The 20,420-nt window shown below is 46.4% G+C and overlaps 1 protein-coding gene across 1 annotated transcript in view; it reads left to right on the forward strand.

Annotated features, from left to right (window-relative positions):
- Nucleotides 1–643: 643 nt before the first annotated feature.
- RCSD1 (RCSD domain containing 1) overlaps nt 644–20,420 on the forward strand; it is a 34,744-nt gene continuing 14,967 nt past the window's right edge. Inside the window, exon 1 of the mRNA XM_054222886.1 lies at nt 644–833. Coding sequence (XP_054078861.1) covers nt 828–833 — 6 coding nt within the window. The 5' untranslated portion in view covers nt 644–827. The remainder of the gene's footprint in view (nt 834–20,420) is intronic.

The following is a 20,420-nucleotide window of genomic DNA, read 5'->3' on the forward strand; positions in this document are numbered from 1 at the left end:
CCACATTGGTGCGGCGCTCTTCACAGCACAGCCCTGATCTCTCGTTGGGGAATCACTGCTGATACTAGTGTCATCCCTGGGAGTTCCAGCCACACAGCAGGACACCGAAACCTTAAATTCTGTTCAAACGCAATAATCACCCTTGCTTTGCTCCTCTTCTGCCTCTCTAACCACTCTAAAGACAGTCCGCTGCTGACTGAAATTACATAAAAGTGTAAAGGAAGAGAGAAAGGAAGCTGCAGTTAGAGGGAAAAAAGATCCTCCTCACAAATAAACAACACGGAAGACACTCTGCAGACTTGGAGAGGGAAGCATGGACAGGGGAGAGATCCAGGCAGAGACACCGGCGGAGCAGCTGCAAGCGATGGAGAGAAATAGAGGCAAAATGGGGAGGCGGGGGGCGGGGGGAAATAAAGATAAGATGATAGAAAATACGAAGGGGAGAAAGAAAGGAAGGGACAAAATGCACATGTGGTGTCCCCAAGTTTGGGCACAGCAGCAGAGTTTGCTGCTTGTTGTCTCAGGAGCCCAGCACTCCGGGAAGGACAGTATCTGTTTAGATTTGTGTCTAAATTTAAACCCTGATTGCCTTGCCTCCCCCTCCTCTCCCCTCCCTCCCTTCCTCTCACCCACCCGCCCTTCTTCCTTGTTCGTCGTGCAGGGCCACTCACTGGGCTCTCTCAGTTTTCAAGCTGAGCAGGAGCTGGGATATTACATACCCTCCACAGCGGCACGGTTTTGCCCTGGCTCGGCTGAAGTTTTCCCACAGATAAGAGGGAAAGGGGTGGGGAAGCAAGACTGCCCCGAGGACACCTCTCTCGCACGACATGGAGGTAAAGAAAACTTTTATTTCCACTAGCTTGCGACTGGCTCCTCGATCCGCATTAGCTCCACCTTGCAAGGCAATTTCTCACTAAAGGCAGCTCAAAATATCTTTTCGCTGAGGTTCAGATAAGTGTCTCTTTCCCCCCACCCCAGCCCCTGCCATGCACCTCAGAATATTTTGCGGGTTTTAGTCCAGATTTGGAAAGTAGGGGGGCGGTATGGGGAGAAATTACATCTGTGACAGGGAAATAAGGAAGGACTGCTATTTATTTTTTCAGTCTCTGAGGTGGGATGGAGAGTTACATTTTAAAAGGTATCATTTTGAAAGGAGGTTTTAAAAATTCAGTAAAAATGAGGACATCAGGAGAAGTGAACAAACCATACAGGATTAGCGGGCTCCTTGGGGTTGATTCCTACCCAACCCATGCAGCAGCAGCTGTGATTTGGACCCCAAGCGCTGTGTCCCCCTGTTCCACGTGCATCGTGTGGTCTCACTTTCATTATTGATAGGGCATTTTGGTTCAGGAAAGAGCACCCCAGAACGGTTGCTTTGGCGAGGTAAATGGCTAGCACATCCCTGGAGGGTTTCCTGCACCTTTCTCCATGCTGGATGTCCTGTGCCGCAGGAGAGTCGGAGCTCTTGTCTCTGGGTGGGCACATGGCTGGTGGACTGGGGTGTAGAAGCAGGAGTCAGGCTTTCTTGGCGTTTAAGTCCAAGCCTTCTCCTGCATAGCACCCTCTTGGGCAAGGCAGTTCACCTCCCTTTGCGTCTTTTCCCATTCATATGAAATGGGAGCGATGCTGCCTGCTTCCCTCGTGTCAGCCCGGATTCACTAGATTTTCAAAGTTTTTTAAGTGGCAGAGGAAAAAAATATTTATTTTTAGGAGGGGCACAGGAGATAGAAAGGCGATTACAACACTGGCAAAACCTCAAATGACGAAAGAGAACTTCTGGTATTTCTTTCAACTAAACACAGATCTTACTAAACACTGTACATTACTTTCCCAGAGAAGCGTTGCCTGTGTCGGTGCAGCCCCAACAGCAGGGGACACGCAGCAAAGGCAGGGAACAGTGTGCCTGAGGCACCACTACAATTTTTCTTTGAAGATTTCCAGCGCGTAGCTCAGCTGGGCGGTTTTGATAATGCCCAGGTGCTAACATCGCAGTCCTTGTTATCTGTGCTGGCCTGCCCTACAGGCGAGGGTAAAGATCAGGCGTGCTCATCACAAGAAACGGCCTCAACAAACTATCTGAACAGATTTTGGCGTGGAGAAGGACCAAGCAGTGATCAAATCAGCTCAGCACAGACCACATGTGGCACCACAAATGTGTAGCTTTGTAAGGGTCTTTAGGTTTGACACAGGCTGGATCAGTAACTGTTAATGCTTGTTTTATTCTTTTTCGCTATATAGTATCCTGGGGTGTCTGGAGGGGAAGAGGAGTTGTTGTAACTGCTGTGCACAGTGAGCCACATATGGAGCAAAGACTAAGGGCTGAAGCAGGTATTTTGTCATGTTGAGGACACTCTCCCCCACCCCCTCTCCTCTCCACACGCAGAGGACTGCACCCCTCAAGTATTTTCTGTTGTCTGCCGCAGCGGTGTTTCAGAGTAGAAAGGGACAGACCTGCCATTTCCTGCTGGGAGACACATGTGACACATACGGCAGGTCTAACGGACAGGAAGCTTCTCTAAAGTATTTAAGACTTTCTGGCTCTTGATTCTGTTGCTTTACCTCTATTTCCCACTCTTTCCCCATGTTACTTTATTTTCTGATCATCTGTAGGTTGCTGCATCTATTCTAATTTTTAAAACGTCTCAACTCCCAAGACATTTTTTAAGTAGTGCAGTTGGTCTTCCCTCTCTGCCCCAACCCTCCAAAAAGGTGGTTAATGTCCCAAAGGTAAGAAGATACTAGACCAAAATAGAGCCAAGAGCAAAGACTTGAGTTCCCACCTGCCAGTTCTCTGCTCTGTTTCTTCCTGAGAGCTTTTCACAGGCAGCTTGAGTGGCACCTAGAGACATGCCACAGTCTTTTGCTTTAAAACACAGATTTAATGGTCCTGTGCAACAGGAACAAAAAAATCCGTCATTTCCCCATTTGCTTCATCAGTGGTGGGCAGAGCTGCTCTGTGCTTTCCTGCTGGCATAACTGGCAGGCTCTTTGCTCTAGTGGGACACATGGGGATTACCAGCATTAGGGAAAAAAGGGCAGAGGGCTGACCCAGCCAGCTGATTTCCATCACGTCTCTGGCAGGAAGACCCTATTTTTGAAACACCCACAGAAGCAAGATAATTGGGATCGCTTTCTTAGAGTGGTCAGTGCGGTTTTGCTGCTCCTTAGGGGCAAGTACCTACAGTCTTAGACATTCTGCTGTCAGGAATGTGCCACATTGAAAGCAGTAACTGTAACGATTTAAGATCCCGAAGAGGGAGAAAAAGCCAGTAAAACTCTATTCTTGCAGTTCATGTAATTTTGTGAGTCTGCTCATCTTCAGGGTTTTGGGGTTCTTTTGTGTTTTTTTTGTTGTTTTTGTTTTTGTTTTTTTTTTTTTGAAGACCAACTTCTTGATGCAAGATAGATTTGAGAATCAGTTTTCTTTCCAGTGGTACAACTGATGAAAGAAACTTGAAATCATTGAGCTTATATCACAGACTGTTAACATGAGGAGTTCATATCAAAAATGTGTAAAGCTGACACTGATGAAAGCTAAGCCACTTGCGAAAAAGCAGCCACTAAATATTATTTGCACTCACGGTACAAAAAGTATCAGAAATTATTGTTCTGGTTTGTTACTTTACACCTTCAGAGTTGGTCCAAGCTCTCTAATTCCCATAGCTGTACCAAACTTTGCTGAAGATGTAGTGGGTTAAGGCATCCACTGAAAGTGCTTGTGGCTTTCTGCAGCCCATATTGAACAGCAGTCATGGCATTCCTCTTCCCAGCCTCTCTGTAGGAGCTTGGGAGCATGGAGACATTTGAACTTTGCTTGCATAGCAAGGCGAAACAATCCAAGGCTGAGTTTCACTTTGGTGACTCCCTATAGTGCAACGGGTTCCCTAAGCTGTGACGGTGCATGAACTGGGTTTATTTTGGGAAGGCTCCCCTCTTCTTTGTGTCTACCAACAGATTTCATTTCTCTCTGTGACATCTCCCTTCCCATGTCTCTTTTCTACAGCTAGCTCCTGCTAGATCTTCATTTTGCCTGTTGCTACACTGGCATAGGAGACGGAAAGCTTTTCCAGGGCTAAGAGCAGTTCTCTGCTCACTTAGCCACTTCCCTTATGGGAAACCTACCAGACATGGCTTCAGCCCCAGGCCCTGTGCTCTCCCTACACCACCAAATGTCCGCATCTGGGACATCTGGGGAGTGATGGGGCCACTGCTCTTTTCAGTAGGGCTCCCTCCTGTGTCAAGTGAGGATACCACAAAGAGGCCTTGGGTCCTGCCCCACTCCTCTAGCGAGCAGCAGAGGAACGTGGAGAAAATTCCTCTGCGTCCTCTGTTTCTCATCTCAGTGGGAGTCTGCAGAAACCTCTAAGCGTTCAAACATGTCCTCTCCCTCAACAGGTGAGGTCAGAAGTCACCACTGGCTGTAGTCAGACAGTCATTGTGACTGAGCACATTTCCAGGTCTAGTATCCCAGTTGCTGCATCCTTCCAGGAGCCATGGGGAATGATGCCCTTGTCCAACCTACAGGACAGTTGTCTTTTAGCAGAGGCACTTACCCTGTCTCTAGAAAAACTGCACTAAGGATATATCACCTGTCGCCCAAGAGGACTGAAATGGAGGGGATGGAGGAAACGGTGCTGTGCAGACAAGGGGGCTGAAATTTGTAACCATTATGGTCCTCAGAGCAGCAAGACAGTATGCCACGCAGAGGTGAGCCGGGCTGAACGAGGTCTCTGCCCACCCTTGCAGCTGTGGAGCCGAGATTAAGAGCGGGCATTACACCATGGTTAGCTCTTCCAGGAAACAATTTCCCTTTCTCAGGAAGCTCTGCTGCTTGGTTTTCATTCCAGAAGTTAAAACATTTCTTTTCCACTCCTTCTGCCTAACAGAACATTCTAACCTCAAATACGCTTATTTTCAGTGTTTCCTCCCAAACTCATCAAAATGACACATTCATGCAGAGTGTCTGAGCAGATAAAGGGAAGAATATTTAAATATATTAGGAGAGGTACCATATGACCCCATTTTACTACTCAGGTCTGGGCAGATTTAGGAGCTGCCTGACAGTAAATAGCATGTCTGCAGCAGAGCTGGAAAGGATCAGGTTTGCCAGACTTCCACATCCCAGCAAAGGGATGAAGTCCCCCTCTTGAAGGACAGAAAAGAACAAAACTAAACCCCATGGGTGGTGCTGTGACCCTTACTTGTACCTAGCAGTGACCCCAGAGTAAATGGTTTGCAGAATTAAGGCTTTTTCCACATCACTGGAGAAGGGATGATTCTTCTGAACCCGTGTTCTCCCATTTTAACCTTTGGGCGTCTGAATATTCCAGGTCATGGTGATAGTAGTCTGGAAAAGCATTTTTTTCCCTGTATTCCACAGTCTAACTGGCAGGACATGTTACTGTTGAGCAGCATATTATGCATACCTTCTCTCATACATTCCCAGGATGTGCTTATCTGAAGAACAGGGGAAAACGTCAGCATTGCTTTATCAACAGGTGCTGCTAGGAAACTCTGCTGGTTTTTGTCATGGAAATGACCAAGCCCATACAAACTAGGGGTGGTTTTCCTGTTTCCCAGTGGTTGGTTAACAGTGGGAGAGAGGTGGCTGCTCCTTTTCCTAAAACAGCAACTCTGCAGCTTGAGTTTGGGACCTGAGATGGCAGCTGTACCCAGCAGCAAAAGAACCTGTTTGGAGGACCTGTCTATTTTACTGGTGAAGCCTTCTGGCTACCTGTAGGTGCTGTAATGCTGCAGAGACACACCTTGTCTTGGTGACTTACAGACAGTTATATGCCTCTAGCAGTTTGCAGCACGGCGTGCATAAGGATGGATTTGGTCTAGAGGCAGGAGATCTGTTGTGTAAGGAGGAGTTATTATTGCACACTCACTGCACAGTTGCTTCACACCTAGTAATTGTCAGAGGCATGGGGCAATTAGTTCTTATGGAGTCTTGCGTAGGCATGGATTTAAGTCGTACTTCAGCCAAGCCACAATGTATCCAGCTATGAGTCTTATGCCAGAAACGCTTTTACGTTAACATCAAGTCTGAGGCATATCTTTATGATATCTTATCGCCAGTATATGGGTCCCAGTAATGTACTGACAAGGATGAGGCTTATCTGCCCCATTAGTGCCAAATGAAGTTTTCACCTGTTAGAAAGAAAAAAAGACATCAGACCAAATTCTAAAAGCAAAGACCCAGACCTCACTTGCCAGATTGGCAGCAGGTATAGATGCATGCCCTTTTCCTTTTGTTCTTAAGCATCAAATTTTAAAAGAGCTCAAAATCCACACAACAGACAGCAAGGTGGAAAGCTGGTTTTTGCAAACAAATGTCCTTACACAAATAAATTTGTTTACCCTTCGTAACAAGATGCACACAGTGTTTTGGTCAGCGTGGATGAGTAGTGGCCAATCTGCAAAGCATATTGATTTACCACTGCCAACTTCAACAAAGCCACTGTTCACCTCAAGCTTCTCAAATGCGTGCTCTCAGCATGATCAGACCACAGCTCAGATTGTGCTTTCGTACAAGTTGGTAGCTATGGCATGCAGTGGTGCTCTTCTAAGCATCTTGAAGTATTTCACAAAATATTATACCTTTCCCTCATGTTCTATTGCTGAACTAAGCTACATGCTGCTTCTTAAGGTGAGAAATTTATGGCTCACATAAATATCACTCCTTTTCAAGCATACAGAATTAATGTGTGCAATTTGGAAAGCCTCGGTATCTAAAGGATGCAGACCAACGACTTGCTGTTCAGAGAAAGACACAAAAATGCAAAGGAGAGGGAGAACTGTTGCAGAGGAATGGAGTTAAATCAGTCAGTGTGGCTCTGCAGTGAGGCAGAGGACAGTAGACTAAAACTTTTAACACAGAGGAAACAGAGCATCAGAAAAGCAGTACACCTGGAATAATGAGATCCAATTGAAGGGAAGATGTGTATCTCAACGAATAGCAGGAAGGACTGCTAGCAGTGAGGTCTATCAGGGCTTGTAATAGTGTAGTGTAAAGCAAATGTAGTGGAAACCTCTTTCCCATGAGAGATTCAAAAATAGACTGGACAGAACATTAGAAAGATAATGGCAGGAACGATCTTCTATTGCATTCAAGCAATACTATTGATAGGGCCACCACAGGGGCAGGACCATACTGTTTCTGCAGTTCTTCCACGTGTGGGGCTGCCAGCAGAAGCTAGTGGCTATTCAGCATCAGGTCCTAAAAATGTTTATGATTCCCTCCTGCTACACCACATTGTTCAAGCCCTGAAAACTTCTGCCTATGGGAAACAAGTCAAAATAAATTGGCATCGTATCTACAAAAGTCTGGGAACTGTTCTTTTATTGCCTGTGTAAAACACAAAAGCAATTTTCTTTGTATTCTTTTTTCCTGTTTCAAGAATAGGGCTCTTTATCCTTTAAAACTGTGTACTGCAACAGCAATCGTGGGTTATTCAAGTCAATCATCTTGAAATACCTTTCTGCTGAGTGCCATGTTTCCCTGTTGTAAGTTCAGATGGAACAGGTCCTGTTTTCATATACACACACTTGAGCTTGTGTGCCAGGTTTCCTAGGAATTTCACCCCTTGGGCCCTTGCAGCGAGCATGTGTTTAACTTGTGAAATATGCACAGTATAATTCGGTTTCCCACTTAGTCTTTACAAAGTGCACAGAATTGTCAACACTGTCCCCTCATGAAAACCCAGTGTTTTCATTCCCAGTTTCCAGGTATTCATTCCCAGTTAGAGGCAGAAGGGCTGTCCATGCAAACAAACACAGGCATGCACACCGGTCCTCTAGACAGCAGGTGTCTGTAAAGAGGACAGAATGGAAGAAAAGGGGTGGATTGATGAACACACTGGAGCATGAGGTGACAGGAGACATAAAGGTAACAAGTCAGACAGGTCACCCATACAAAAAGAAAACAGCCTTAGTACTTTCTCTTTCATCTCTGAGCTCAATGCAAAGTTGTCTTTTCCACTTATATCAGGACTTCTGATCTCATGTAATATCAAGTCCTGCTCTGCACAGCTCAAGAAGCCTTTGCCCACAGCCACCCAACGATTTCTTCTCGGACCCTTCTCCTCCTGCTCCTTTGTACGCGCTGAGCACGGGACTTACCTTCCTTGACTCTGCCCTCCCACCCCAGCCTCCTGCCCTGGGCACTGGCATCTCACAATACTCTCAGTTCTGGCCTCAAGCACCTGATGCGGGTGACCCGCCAGCGATGTTCTCCGTGCCAGGCCCTGCAGGGCTTTGCTCAGGAGTGTGACAGTCCAGGTCCGGTCTCATGGGGTCCATCGCCCACTGCAGCTCCACACTCTGATCCAGCAAACTGAAGCCTGCATCATCTACAGCAGCTCTTCAAGCCTTTGTACAGGGCACCAGTTTAGTCTGTAGATTCTCAAAGGAGAAAGCTGGAAGCCTTTTCGTTTTGTAGCCCATGGGAAAGAAAAGCTATCAAGTAACGTCACTGTCATACTTTATTTCTTCTGCCTCTGGCTCTGCAACTCAAAAATTGCTGGCTCATTCTCTTGTAAATTGAATATAATTTTTCTTCTAAACACTTTTCATTTTAAGGTCCATGAATTCAGTGACATGCTGGGCAGAACTTCCTAGTGCTGATTTACTCACTGAGCAAGTGGTGTGCAGGCACTGAGCCCACGCTTCCTGGACACCTGGTTCCGGTGGCCCAGCTTTAACCTGGAGAAACTGTGCCTGAGGTTGAAGGAACTTAGTGCCCCTTCTTGCCACAGAAAGAACATGTAAGAGTTTCAGTCTGCCATCAGGAAAAAGAAATAGAGCACTGAAATAGGTAGGATACTTCAAAGCTCTTGCAAACATTGGGTTTCTCCTTTAGAGTTGTTGGGAGAATTTTATAAGCAGGTTAACTCAGAAACTGAGGTAATTATCTTTCCCAGACCACAGAAAAAATCCATGTCAAAGGCTAAACTATGGCTCAAGAATTACTTGTGTGCATTTTCCTTAGGATATATAGTAGAGTCATTTACCTATGGAAATCGCTAAGTTCCTAATGCATCATGAGAGCTGATCCAGAGCAGGCTGAAAATTCAGGCAAGCATTTTCAAACGTAACTGCAAGTCACAGCTCTGTCTGGATTCATTTGCCCAGTGTAGGGCCCGGTTTTCAGAGCTTTTGAAAACTGGACACTCCGGACAGAGCCAAAGGGAGGGCAGCTGCTGAGGAAGCAGCCTTGCAGACCTGGATCCTCAGTGCTGCTGGGGCCACTGAGCCCTCCACAGTCCAGCTAAAAAGACATCTCTGTGAATATAGCTTAGCATTCACACCTCAAGCTGGCTGCTAGCTGAGTGCCTACTATCACTTTCCTCTGCTCCATATCTGCGTATTTTTTCAGACTAAATTCCTGGCTCAGATAAATATGAACCTCCTTCTCTGACCTGCCTGTATCCAGTGTAGACCTAATTTAATAGCAATGTGTTACAAAGATAGCACAGTCCTAACTGATGAGCCCTGGAAGCTGCAGCAGTTGGGAGCTCTGTGGAGGCTCATTTACCCTTCTGATTTTCTGTTCCCAGCATGATAAATGAAGAGGAGCTGAACCCCCCCAGACTACAACTAGTCTGTCTCTAGTGTTGAGTTCAAATGGGGAGGTATCACAGCCTACTTGAAGCATTTAACTGAAGTATTTTGAATTGTCCCTGCTTCTCACATTCTCTGTGTCCCTTCTTTCACAGTTCAGTGACTTCAGTTTCCAATTTGACCTTCTGAATAGCTTCAGATTAGATAATTAACACAGACTGCACATACACCTGCTCAAAGTTCATCCTCATTAAACACTGTCAGTCCAAGAGCCATCCCTTCCTCCTCCCACCTGAAACACCTTGCATCTGAGCCTCCTCCTGTTGAAGTCCATCTTATTCCAGACGTCTGCTAAAAGCAGGGGTTTTTTCCTCACCCCACGTGAGGCAAACAAGGGAGAAGCTAAACTGAAAAGCAGTTAAAAGGTGATTCATTGGGCTGAGGCCTTTCCTACTAAAAGGGCTGTTCCATTTGCTCAGCCATTTCCTTCATAACAGCTGCCCAAGCATCTCTGTGTCTGGAGGTGAGGGCAGGGTGCAGCCTCGCATCATACCTACAACTACAGCGCTATGCCAGTTGCTTAAAGCAACACTATGATTCAGGTGGTTTAAAATAATGATTTTCTGCAAGGCATGTTTTAACCAAGGGAAAGCTGTTCATCTCAGAGGCCTGTATCAGATAACCACGGTTCATGCGTTTTATTCCCTGCTCTCAAATAGTATGCATGCGTGCCCAGCCTTCCTGGCCATCTCTCTCCCCCGTGCCTTAGTCAAGGAGGCTGGGCTCACATGAGATGGGATGCACTTGCCCCACAGACTGCATTACTTCCCCTCTCCCTGCGGCCAGCCTGAGAGATTTTGTTGGTGTCCCTCTGTTAGCTCACCCTTCATTCTTCTGGAGCATTGGGAGCTCCCCAGAACAAGGCCTGGAAGTACACACAGAGAGGCACTAATTAATTTGGGGAAAGTTGACAGGCTGTGTACACTTCCCAGACCATTAAGAAAAACAGACATCTGGGAGGGAAACATTGGAAAGCTGAGAAGGATCCTGGGGAAAACCCCGGCCGGGAACAGAGCCCCGTACCAGCAGCTGGTGCAAACAGGGCATTAGGTAAGCAGGCTGTGTCTCACAGTGGCCATCACTGCTCTGCTTCAGTACTACCATCTCACCCCTCCACCCATGGAAGCGTTTGCTTGTAGGGTGAGTATCCCAAGAACAAATCCCAGATACTGGTTGTACAAGCAGCTAAAGACACATGGGAAACAATACAGTCCAGCCCAGCCAGACTGCCATCTTGGTAACAGCTGCTGTCAGCTGTGGATTAAGACATCAGCATCACTCTACCAGAGGTAGAGATCAGCCCTTGGCTCCAGAGAAGCTATTCCACATCCGGAGTGTTGGTGGATTCCTAAAACAACACAACCTCCTCAACCTACCTATTCAATGGATAATTTCTGAGAAATAACCCCTTTCTTTCTCCCACATGTCTTTCACATATATTATCTTTATTCTAGATATCTGCAATAGCTCACGTCTGGTTGTATCAGCCAAGTTTTCAGACAGCATTGGTGGCCAGAGGGCTCCCATCAGAGGGAGAGAAGGAGTTAATGACAGGACTATATATGCTGCCTGACACACCAGAAAAGCCAGAGGTCTTCCTGAACTAAATTGAAAGCTGTGTATGTGTTCATCTAATTTAAGTTTGGAGAAATGAAAAGTGGTGCTGCTTGAAAGAGAGTGGGGATCTTCAATTATTTAGGAAAGTGGTGCATTGGCTCTCAGATGATGCTGAAATCCTGCTGCCAAGTTAAAACCCACTAGCATCCTTCACTGTGAACTTCTTGGACAGAGGAGCTGAGGGTTGTATTTGACAGGGCGTTTCAGACCTTGTTTTCAGCATCCCAATCCAAATTTTCATAATCTTGAGTAACAGAAATGCTCAGTGTATCTGCTGCAGGATTCTGGCTCACTGGAAGTACTCATGTTGTAGAGGCACAAAGTATTTCCCCAAAGCCACTTAGAGTTACTGTAAACTTGATGGAAAAAGACTGCAGTGTGTCACTGGTATTCACTTGGAGCAAGGGAAGAGCTTTGCAACATCAACATTGTTCTTTTAAGGCCAAAGGCTCATTATAATGAGCAAAAAAATGAAAAGTAATTTTTGGAAACTGTTACAGATAAATACAGAGAGTATTTTTAAAACAGATATATTAACTCAAAGGAAATAGCAGGACACTAAATTCCTAGGACTTCAAAAAGGGAGGGGAGACATTAATCTAGTCTTCTAGTGTAGTCAAACTGAGGGATTGCAGAGATCTTTGTTAAACTAGTCGCGCTTTTGTATCTCTGTCCTTAAGGTTACTGATGGCTCAGATCCAGCTTGCAGTGTGCAGGTAGTAGTTAGATAGGTTTGAAATACATCACCACCTGCAGCAGGCACATAGTAAACTATCAGCTTTTGAATCTCGCTGTATTTCTTTTTTTTTTCTTCTTAAATATCTCAGCCTCCTTTAAAGAGGCACATCTTGCCCTCATCATGGCAAAGTCATGAATGGAGGCAACAGCACACCTCAAACGCTCAGACGGGAGAACCCTGTGGGGTATGTCTGGGCTTAAAACCCAGCATGGATGAGTTTTTGAAGTTGGTGCAGTTTCAGGTGACAGAAAATCCCTCTTGCAAGGAGCGGCTCCAGAGAAAGGCCGCCATACTGCTCGTGTGGGCACAGCCTCTGTGCCTTTCATTATTCCTCCACTTGTGTGGCTGGGTATGACCGCATTCAGCCAGATATCAACTTTATCCACAAGCCTTTTCCTGCTGCCTGAAATTATTTCCATGTTGGCTGCTTGGCCTGTCTGCAAGCAGCTGTGTCGGACTTATAATGAGGCAATTACATACGCATGGCCCTTTTACAGGAAAGGCGGAGGCTGTTCCTCCTTGAATTGATTGGACTCCTTAATGAGGCTTATCTGTTTTCCATGCTCTCTCAGCCAGGCCAGTCTCTCCTTCTGTAGGGAACTGGCCTGGTTAGCAATGTAGATTTTTGCCTCTCCGCTTAGCCCTCCTCCCCTTTCCTCTTCACTGTCTGCAATGTTGTCACCTGTCTTAAAAACCTAGTGATCTTGATGATCGGGATCTCTTCTTACCGTACATGGCACAGCTTCTTTCCCCCATAGCCTCAGGTCTCACTGGTGCTTAACAGCCTTTTATTTCACTTTCCTCCCTCTCATCCCCGCCTCCTGTCTTCTCATTGCAATAGGAGTCACCTTGCCCTTCAGGTATCTTTTGGACCTTTCCTCTTGAATAGTCTGTCTTCTGGCACTAAATCTCATTTCAGTTGTTCTGTTGTTACTACTTTGAACATCTTTGAGCTTCTTCTTCCTCTTATATTGTTGACTTAGTGGTCTAGGGAAATGGTGGTCTGACTCTGCCTGCTGAGCCTACGCGGGTTACTGTGCATAGACAATTGTTAGGGTACAGCCCTGCAGCTGCAGGCAGGAAGGGTAAGCTGAACAAACAGGGGATGCATGTGACTGAGATGTGAAATCTGTTGTCTCACCAGCAAAGTGTCTTTAAGACACCCTTATGATCATGCTGGATATTATGAAATTTTAAAAAATCTTTAGAAACCAGACTGAAAACCCATTGAAAAGTGTTCACTGGGAGGAAATCAGTCCTTCGTGAGTGCTGGACTTCCTTAGGACTTAGTCAGGAAGAGTTTTGAGGCAACAGGTCATCTCGGTCAATATGTGCCCAAAGTCCCCTGTACCACACAAAATCCAGATGGCTACTTCTCACGGATACAGAGGTGAAATGCAGATACTTGGCCTGGGTGCATGTTCATGCAGAGCTGTGACTGGGCTAACGATCTCTTTGGTGTGAGCACAGCACCAAACGAATGCATCCAGTTTGATGCCACCATGAGAAGTCGTGCAACACTGACTGTGAGTCTCAGATCCCTTACTACAGGTTTCCTTGGGCTGCTCTGTGTCACAGTGCAGCTATCCTCAGACATGTGTGTTGTGGAGAACCAGTGTGCCATGGAGGACTAAGTGTCAAGGTGGAATTTGGGAAGCTGGATTTTGAGTAGCTGAGGGCAAGTTATTGTGTCCTAGGTCAACTACAGGACTAATGCAGAACTGGAACACTGCAATCCACATCTTCCGCCTGGAAAAACCCCTTGCAACCATTGCATGACTTTGCTGGTTCCTTCGCTTCACTAGGCATCTGCCTGCTTAACATTAAAATTCAATCAGTGCCCAGGATGCAGCTTCTGCATGAGCCTGGAATTGCCCCACCTGACCAGTCCATGGGTGGTCTGCTGCCCAGACCAAGCTGGCATTAGAAATTAGGCATTTCGCCATTGCATTCCCCATGCCCCACATTCTTATCTCTCCTCTCCACTCCTCTCCCTGGGAGAACACTCTGAGCATGGTAGACACAAGCAAACAGGATCAGGCATCTCACAAAAAGCACTTCTCACGGAAAAAGAAACTGTGACCCCCATGTGTTGCTGGAGGTTTCTGCAATCACCTCAGTCAAGGACTCCCAAAACACTATACATACACACAAGGTAATTGATTTACATTTTAAAGGGTGTGCCACTGCCTTCCCTGAGCAGCAAGTCGTGACTGAACAGCCAGATGCCTTATCCTGCGCAGGGCACAGCAGAGCCAAGAGTTGCTCACGTCTCCATAGGGGACAGGCTGAGGTTACGTACGTGCTGCCCCGGCACAGGCATGCTGCCCGGCTGAGACCAGGTGCTGCAGTTCGTTGCCTCTTTTGGTAACGATGGCACTCGATCAAACCGTTCTTGGCAGCCTTTGACAGACACGATAAGACACTTGCTCAGGAAGCGGGCGGCCTGCGCTCCGTTCTGTTCTCAGGGGGTGTGGGCTTCAAACTCTTTAGTCTATCTAGCAAGAAATGATTTTTAATCTGGTGCTTCGGACAAGGCTAGAGTGAGCACTTGCCAGCCTGCCTGTTAAAGGCATGCCAACACATAGCAAAGAATTCAAGGTTTGCTGGGCCAGAGGGGAGCTTACACACCTGCCTGGTGGTCTGAGTGCTCTCCTGACAGATAAAACCCTGGCTTCCCTCAGGACCAATTCTGTGGGGTATGCAGCAGTGGCTACACATGCGCTAAATTGCGCAAGCCCGTACATTGCCCTCTCAGCAGAGGCTCCTCCCGTGAAGGTTTGAAGTACTGCTGCTGTAATGAACCGGCCCGTGCAGTGCTGGAAACATGTAGGCACTAGGCAATTGCCAAATATTGTCATTACTAAAAGGGAGACTCAAGATCTCACTTGTACCTTTCACAGGGATATTTTCTGGTTTTGCAAATCTCACCAGGCAGTGCCCAGCAAGCACAGGCCAGGCGCTCCTGAGAGCTACATACCATGGCACGACGAAAAGAAAAACTTGCCATAAATCCAGCCTCAGAAATTTTCAACACCAGCCAAAGACTAGTGCGAGGTGGATGGCATACCCTTCCTATATAAGGGCCTTTCCAGAATGAACTGTTGATGTTAGGACGTGTTACTAACGAACTCCATGGAGGCAAACAGGAGGCTGCTTTCTCCACTTTGAGCCCAGAAGGCTGTGAGGGCAGCAGCAGCAGTCCCGCCTCATCAAGTCAAACTGAGACTTCATGCAGTTACTTTGCTGAGAAGAGATGCCTTTTGGAAGATGTGGAGACCATCCACCATGAAAAACGATGCTTCGTAACATTTGCATTGCACCCACTTTGCTAGCAGAAATACGTCAACAGCAAAGGGAGGGACTTCTCAGAGGGGAGGTTAAAATAACGGTTATGTCATCTCATTTTCATTGTAGTCACTCTCTGAAACAGAAAGCAGATAGTGTATTTACCGCTTCCAATTTCCTGATGTCTACAGATGTCTCCTATAATTTTGTCATGAAGGACACAGCTCCTCGCCTGCACGTCTGCTCTCTGCTGCCCGTCTCCTCCCGCCCGGCACCAGCTGCCTCTACTGACAGAGGCAGCCACGGCATCGCCGGGGGTGATGGAGAAGCACTTGCACTTGTGATGCTCTTAAACCACACCGCCTAACTCCAGCCACCACACAGTGCCCAGTATGCCCAGTATGATTAGAGTGGGGTTTTGTTCACAATAAGCATTTGTCTGGATGTTCTGGAGCTCTAGGCAGTTCTGAGGTCACTTGGAGGGAACTACCAGAGAAGGACCCTGAGCAAGCTTCTGATTCAAACAGGCAGCAAAGCTTTCTTGAGAAAAGCCCCACTCCACTCATCATTAACTATCTAGGCCCTTTTACATGTAGGCATGGGTAGCTCAAACTACTGAAAGAAGGAAAATCAGCAGGAGTTTCCCTTCTACTTTTAGTAAGCAAGAGAGGGAGTACATGAACCATTTCTTCACACTATAGCAAACAATTTCAAGACTGTGCCCCTTCCCTTGAAAAACTTTGTCCCTTTACTAGTTTCTGGCTACAAGGTATCTCCCACCTCCAACCAATTCCTGAATCTTGCTTTTGCGAGTCTTTAAATTTGGCAGGTCTGAGTCTCTGTAGTTTTGAAATTACTGCACTGCATTTGGGAGCTGCTTGCTGTCTTCTGGATGAAAACTGCTCATCGTTGCTGAGCTGGAATATCCTCATGTTACCCTTCGGGCAGTGCTTGACCCTGAGTGCCAAGATGGCAGCAGTTCACGAGGGAACCCTCAGAAAGAGAAAATCAAGACCAGACCACCGCAAGTCTTGAGAAAAACATTGTCCTAAAGCAAACTCAGGGAAATGTTACATATTTTTACATATTTTATGTAAAGAAGGATTTTCCTGCCCTTTCTCCTAAAAACAAACATGCAACCCTCCTTTGAAGTGCACATTCTTCATACTATTCTGCACTGTGTTATAGTCAGAGCTCCTTCCTCTTTATCACTCTCCTTACAGCCGTGCAACAGCCCTGCAGTTGAGTTCAGACACACACTCATCCGGTGTTCATTCATCTGTGGTGGGACAAGCGTTGACTTGGGTACCACTCTGAGGAGAGATGTTGTACTTAGACTTGTTTTTATGGTTAACTTACTTGCAGACTTTGAGAGACAGACCAGCCGTGATTTACACTCGGGCAAGAAGCTTGGTCTCCACTGAAAATGTTACAAAAAGAAAGAGTTTTAAGAGGAGACCTGAAATCTCTGTTCCTGCAACATACATTTCAGTAGTTCTACTCAAATCTTTGTTAGGGCTGCTGTGAGAGCTCCTGTTTTCAAGACTAGAACCGAAGAAAGCTGCTAGAAATTATTGTGCTTGAACAACACTAACTACCTTGAAGGTAGCATGTGTAATCACAAGTCCTTACCTCCTTCTGTCTGTTTCCAAAACTTGTGTCTAGCATTTTTTGACTTGTTTTTGACATTTCTCAATTAGTCAGTGCTCCCTTGTTTGAAGGAAACCAGAATATACAGCCACATAGAGACACGTGCAGAAGAGATGTGTGCCTAAGTCAGAGGAGTCTTAAGCCCATCTTCAGGGCCCAGGAGCTCAGAGTGGTCCCAAACCTAACCTGAGGTCCCGTTGTGTTCATAAAGTGTTCAGAAATCTGGAGCCCGAACTCCAGCATTCCCAATATATTCCCACAGGCTGCAGACAGCTTTCCCTGGAGCTGCAAGATTGAAGATTGAATCAACCGAACTTGGAGACCACTCTGCACTGGCTGAGGCTTGACCTTAATGTAGAAAAAGCTTGATCTTGGAAGTGCAATGGTTCTGCACAGTTGTGCACGCTCTCATGTGAGGCAGACAGAGGCTTACCACTAATTCCTTTTGTTGGACATCAAACCAGAAACCTGTTTGCACGACCTTTAAAATGCCAGCCCCTGCAAACAACAGCCAAGCATTTTGCAGTGCGTGTTGGCATCATTATTATACATCTCAACATACGCTTATACTCTTTCACAGACGGATTGTGTGTCCTGATATCAGCCCTGGAATACTCTTTGAATCTTTCAAATGGAAATCTTACTTTCTTTACTCAGCTTTCTGATGTGTTTCACTCCTCCATCCTGGCAGCGAGGGTCCCATGGCAGTTTGAGGCCAGTTATTCCTCTTTTCCCAGCCATCTGATGGCTGCGTGGAGGAAAAGGATGAGGAATCTGTGCACGCTGCCATTCTTAAAGCTTACAAAATTCTCATCTGGGATGTGAAATGGAGGTCTTCAGCTTCTGGTAAAGGCTGATCAAAGAAAACACAACAGTAAGAGAGAAGCAGAAAAATATTTTCTTTTCCAGCATTAGAATACACCTGAAAGATCTGCAAGGTATTCTGGCCTTGTCCTCTCCTGGAAAGTAACTGTGATAAAGCTCTGATATGCAAAGTTTACAGAGCTAGCTGAGCCCCACCAGAGGTAGGTGCAGAAGCGGCTTACACGGCAGCTTTTGCTTTGGTGGAGCGCAGCACAGTAATTATCACTCCTGTTCCATAACCAATCGTAGGAAGTGCAGGTAGGAGCCTTGGCCCTGCATCCCAGGCTGCTATGGGCTATGCTGACATGATGATGGACAGGACTGGCTATAAGGTATCACAGAGCCACAGCTGCAGCCACTTCTAGCTGGGGCTTCTGCCAATAATTAAAATTTACCACAACCAGACAAGAAGCAGCTTCATTGCCAGATAAGAGGCCAAGTGAATAAATAAACCACATAAATCCCTCCTGAAACAGAGAGCTGGAAGGTCTCCAGTGAGAATGATTTGTGAAGAAGGGTAAAGAGAGAGATGGGAAGCAAGATGCTTCGCTGGGATGGAGAGGGGTCAGTGTAGCAAGAAGAGGTCTGTTTATTCAGGGCTTACATCTTGGGATGTGTTGCTTCTTGAGCCAGGGGCCCAGCATGCTGCTGAGCTCCAGTCGGAACAAGCACCGTGAGATTTCCTTCTAGGGATGTAAAAAATGGGCCAAGGCGAGTGTGAGCCCACCCACTTCCTGGGCAAGCTGTGCTCAGCCTGCGTTGATGCTTTCGTGGATCACAAGGAGAATGAGCAGGCTCAGATTGTGGGTAGCAGCCTCTCCTGAATTTTGCTGCCCAGTTCCTCACGCTGTGATTCAGGTATTTTCCCACCCTCTTGCCTCTCAGTTTACTCCTTTGGGGGAGTTTGTGTTTTAAATATACCCTGCTAACTTACCTCTCCCTTCCCAGTCCGAACAATGTTCCCCTTTCAATATGATCCTGCTGCCACTGATGTACTCACATGGACACAGACAAACAAATCGGTTCAGCTTATGCTGGCAGGAGGGTGCAAACTGGGATTCATGTAAATGGCGGATGCAGAGAGATGGCTTTGAATGAAGCTACAAACTACATATTAGGGAGATTTTTCCATTGGTAACTTGGGTCCAATCCAAATTAAAAACTATTCTTGAGCGATTTTTATTTCATTTAAAGAGGAGTTCCTTATGCGCTGCCCATCTAATCTTATCTGCACTTATAAAAAGCAAGAGCCAAAATAACTGATGCCTGTAACAAGAGGTTGAAAATGAAAATTCAGTTACCTATTTTCTGCCCTTGAACAAGACAAAAAGAGGGGCAGATTTGTCGAGGTGAACCTAAACTTGTCCATTCTTTGTTTCTGCTTTGAGGGTAAGACACACACCCAGGGACCCATTTCAGGTTTCTTTAGGTTATCTTCCTTGAAAAATAAATGAACCTAGGGGTAGAAAAGGATAGTTTGGTGGATTGGCCTTGTTAGACACTTGCCTTTAGAAGAGGTACTAAAGATACTCCTGACTGAAGGAAAGATTTTATTACTTCAATTCATGCAGACACATTACCGTTATGTTTTGTATCGTTATTGATTATTATTGTCACCTTTAAAAAAAGTAGGACTGGTCTGACACACAGGTGTTTGGCTGGTAATGAGGTGAATTAAAGATGCATTCTCTAGAGCATAAATTCATGTCCTCTCCAGATAGACAGGAACTGTACCTTAGATGATGTACTGTGTGAATATTCAATGGCCTTTTGCCTCCAGCTGGCCTCAATGGTCAAATAGAAGATGGGGCAAGGAGAAGGGAGTAGCTCTTGCCTGTGGAAATGGTCACCCCAAATCAACAGGGCAGTATGGGAGGAGCTAGTACTGTCATCACTTCTCCCTTGCTCGGTCTGCAAGCGAGTAGGACATCTTCAGTACATCAAACCCCATCTCTGCAGGGGAATCTTTTCAGGAGAGAGGCTACAGCACCTCACCGCAGGGGTAGGAGACATTCACCCCCCTCCGGTCCCTGGGGAGCCCTGGAAGGAGGCACTTTCCCCACTACAGCTTAACGTGTCATTCCCAAAATGCTGCTTTCTGTGTCAGAAACAGGTACTTGAGAAGTTTGAGAACGGCTCTTTTCAGCCAAGCTGATTGAGAATGAGTTCAGTTATGCTGAAAAACAGGCAGCTCTATCAGATTAAGGCTGTACCGCTCCCGACACGAGCTGAGTTAACCCAGCACACATGGTATAAGCTTTCCCATGCAGACAAGGCCTATGACCGGCTGGCTCCTCAAATCCTGCAGCTATCTTACTGAAAAACGAGAAGGGTAGGTGTCACGTCTGGGAAAGCTTTGCACAGAGAGCATGTCATTTGCCTTCAGTGGCCTGAGCCAGGCAGGGAAGAGAAGCTCTGCAAGAGGCTCCATTACCTTCTGAAATCCAGTGCCTTGGCGAGGGCTGACGCTTTAATTTCAAAGGAAACCACAGCACTACTTCCCAGAGTTTCTTGCTGGCCTCCAGGCAGAGTGTGATGATGGTTTATTTTGACTTAAGTAGTTTCCTCCCCACAGATGCGTCCCACATCCCTTCGTTAGCTGAGCAGGTCCTACAGGTGTAGAGCTTTGCCTCTGACA

The sequence above is a fragment of the Rissa tridactyla genome, chromosome 1, assembly GCF_028500815.1.
Source record: "Rissa tridactyla isolate bRisTri1 chromosome 1, bRisTri1.patW.cur.20221130, whole genome shotgun sequence".
Lineage (NCBI taxonomy): Eukaryota > Metazoa > Chordata > Aves > Charadriiformes > Laridae > Rissa > Rissa tridactyla.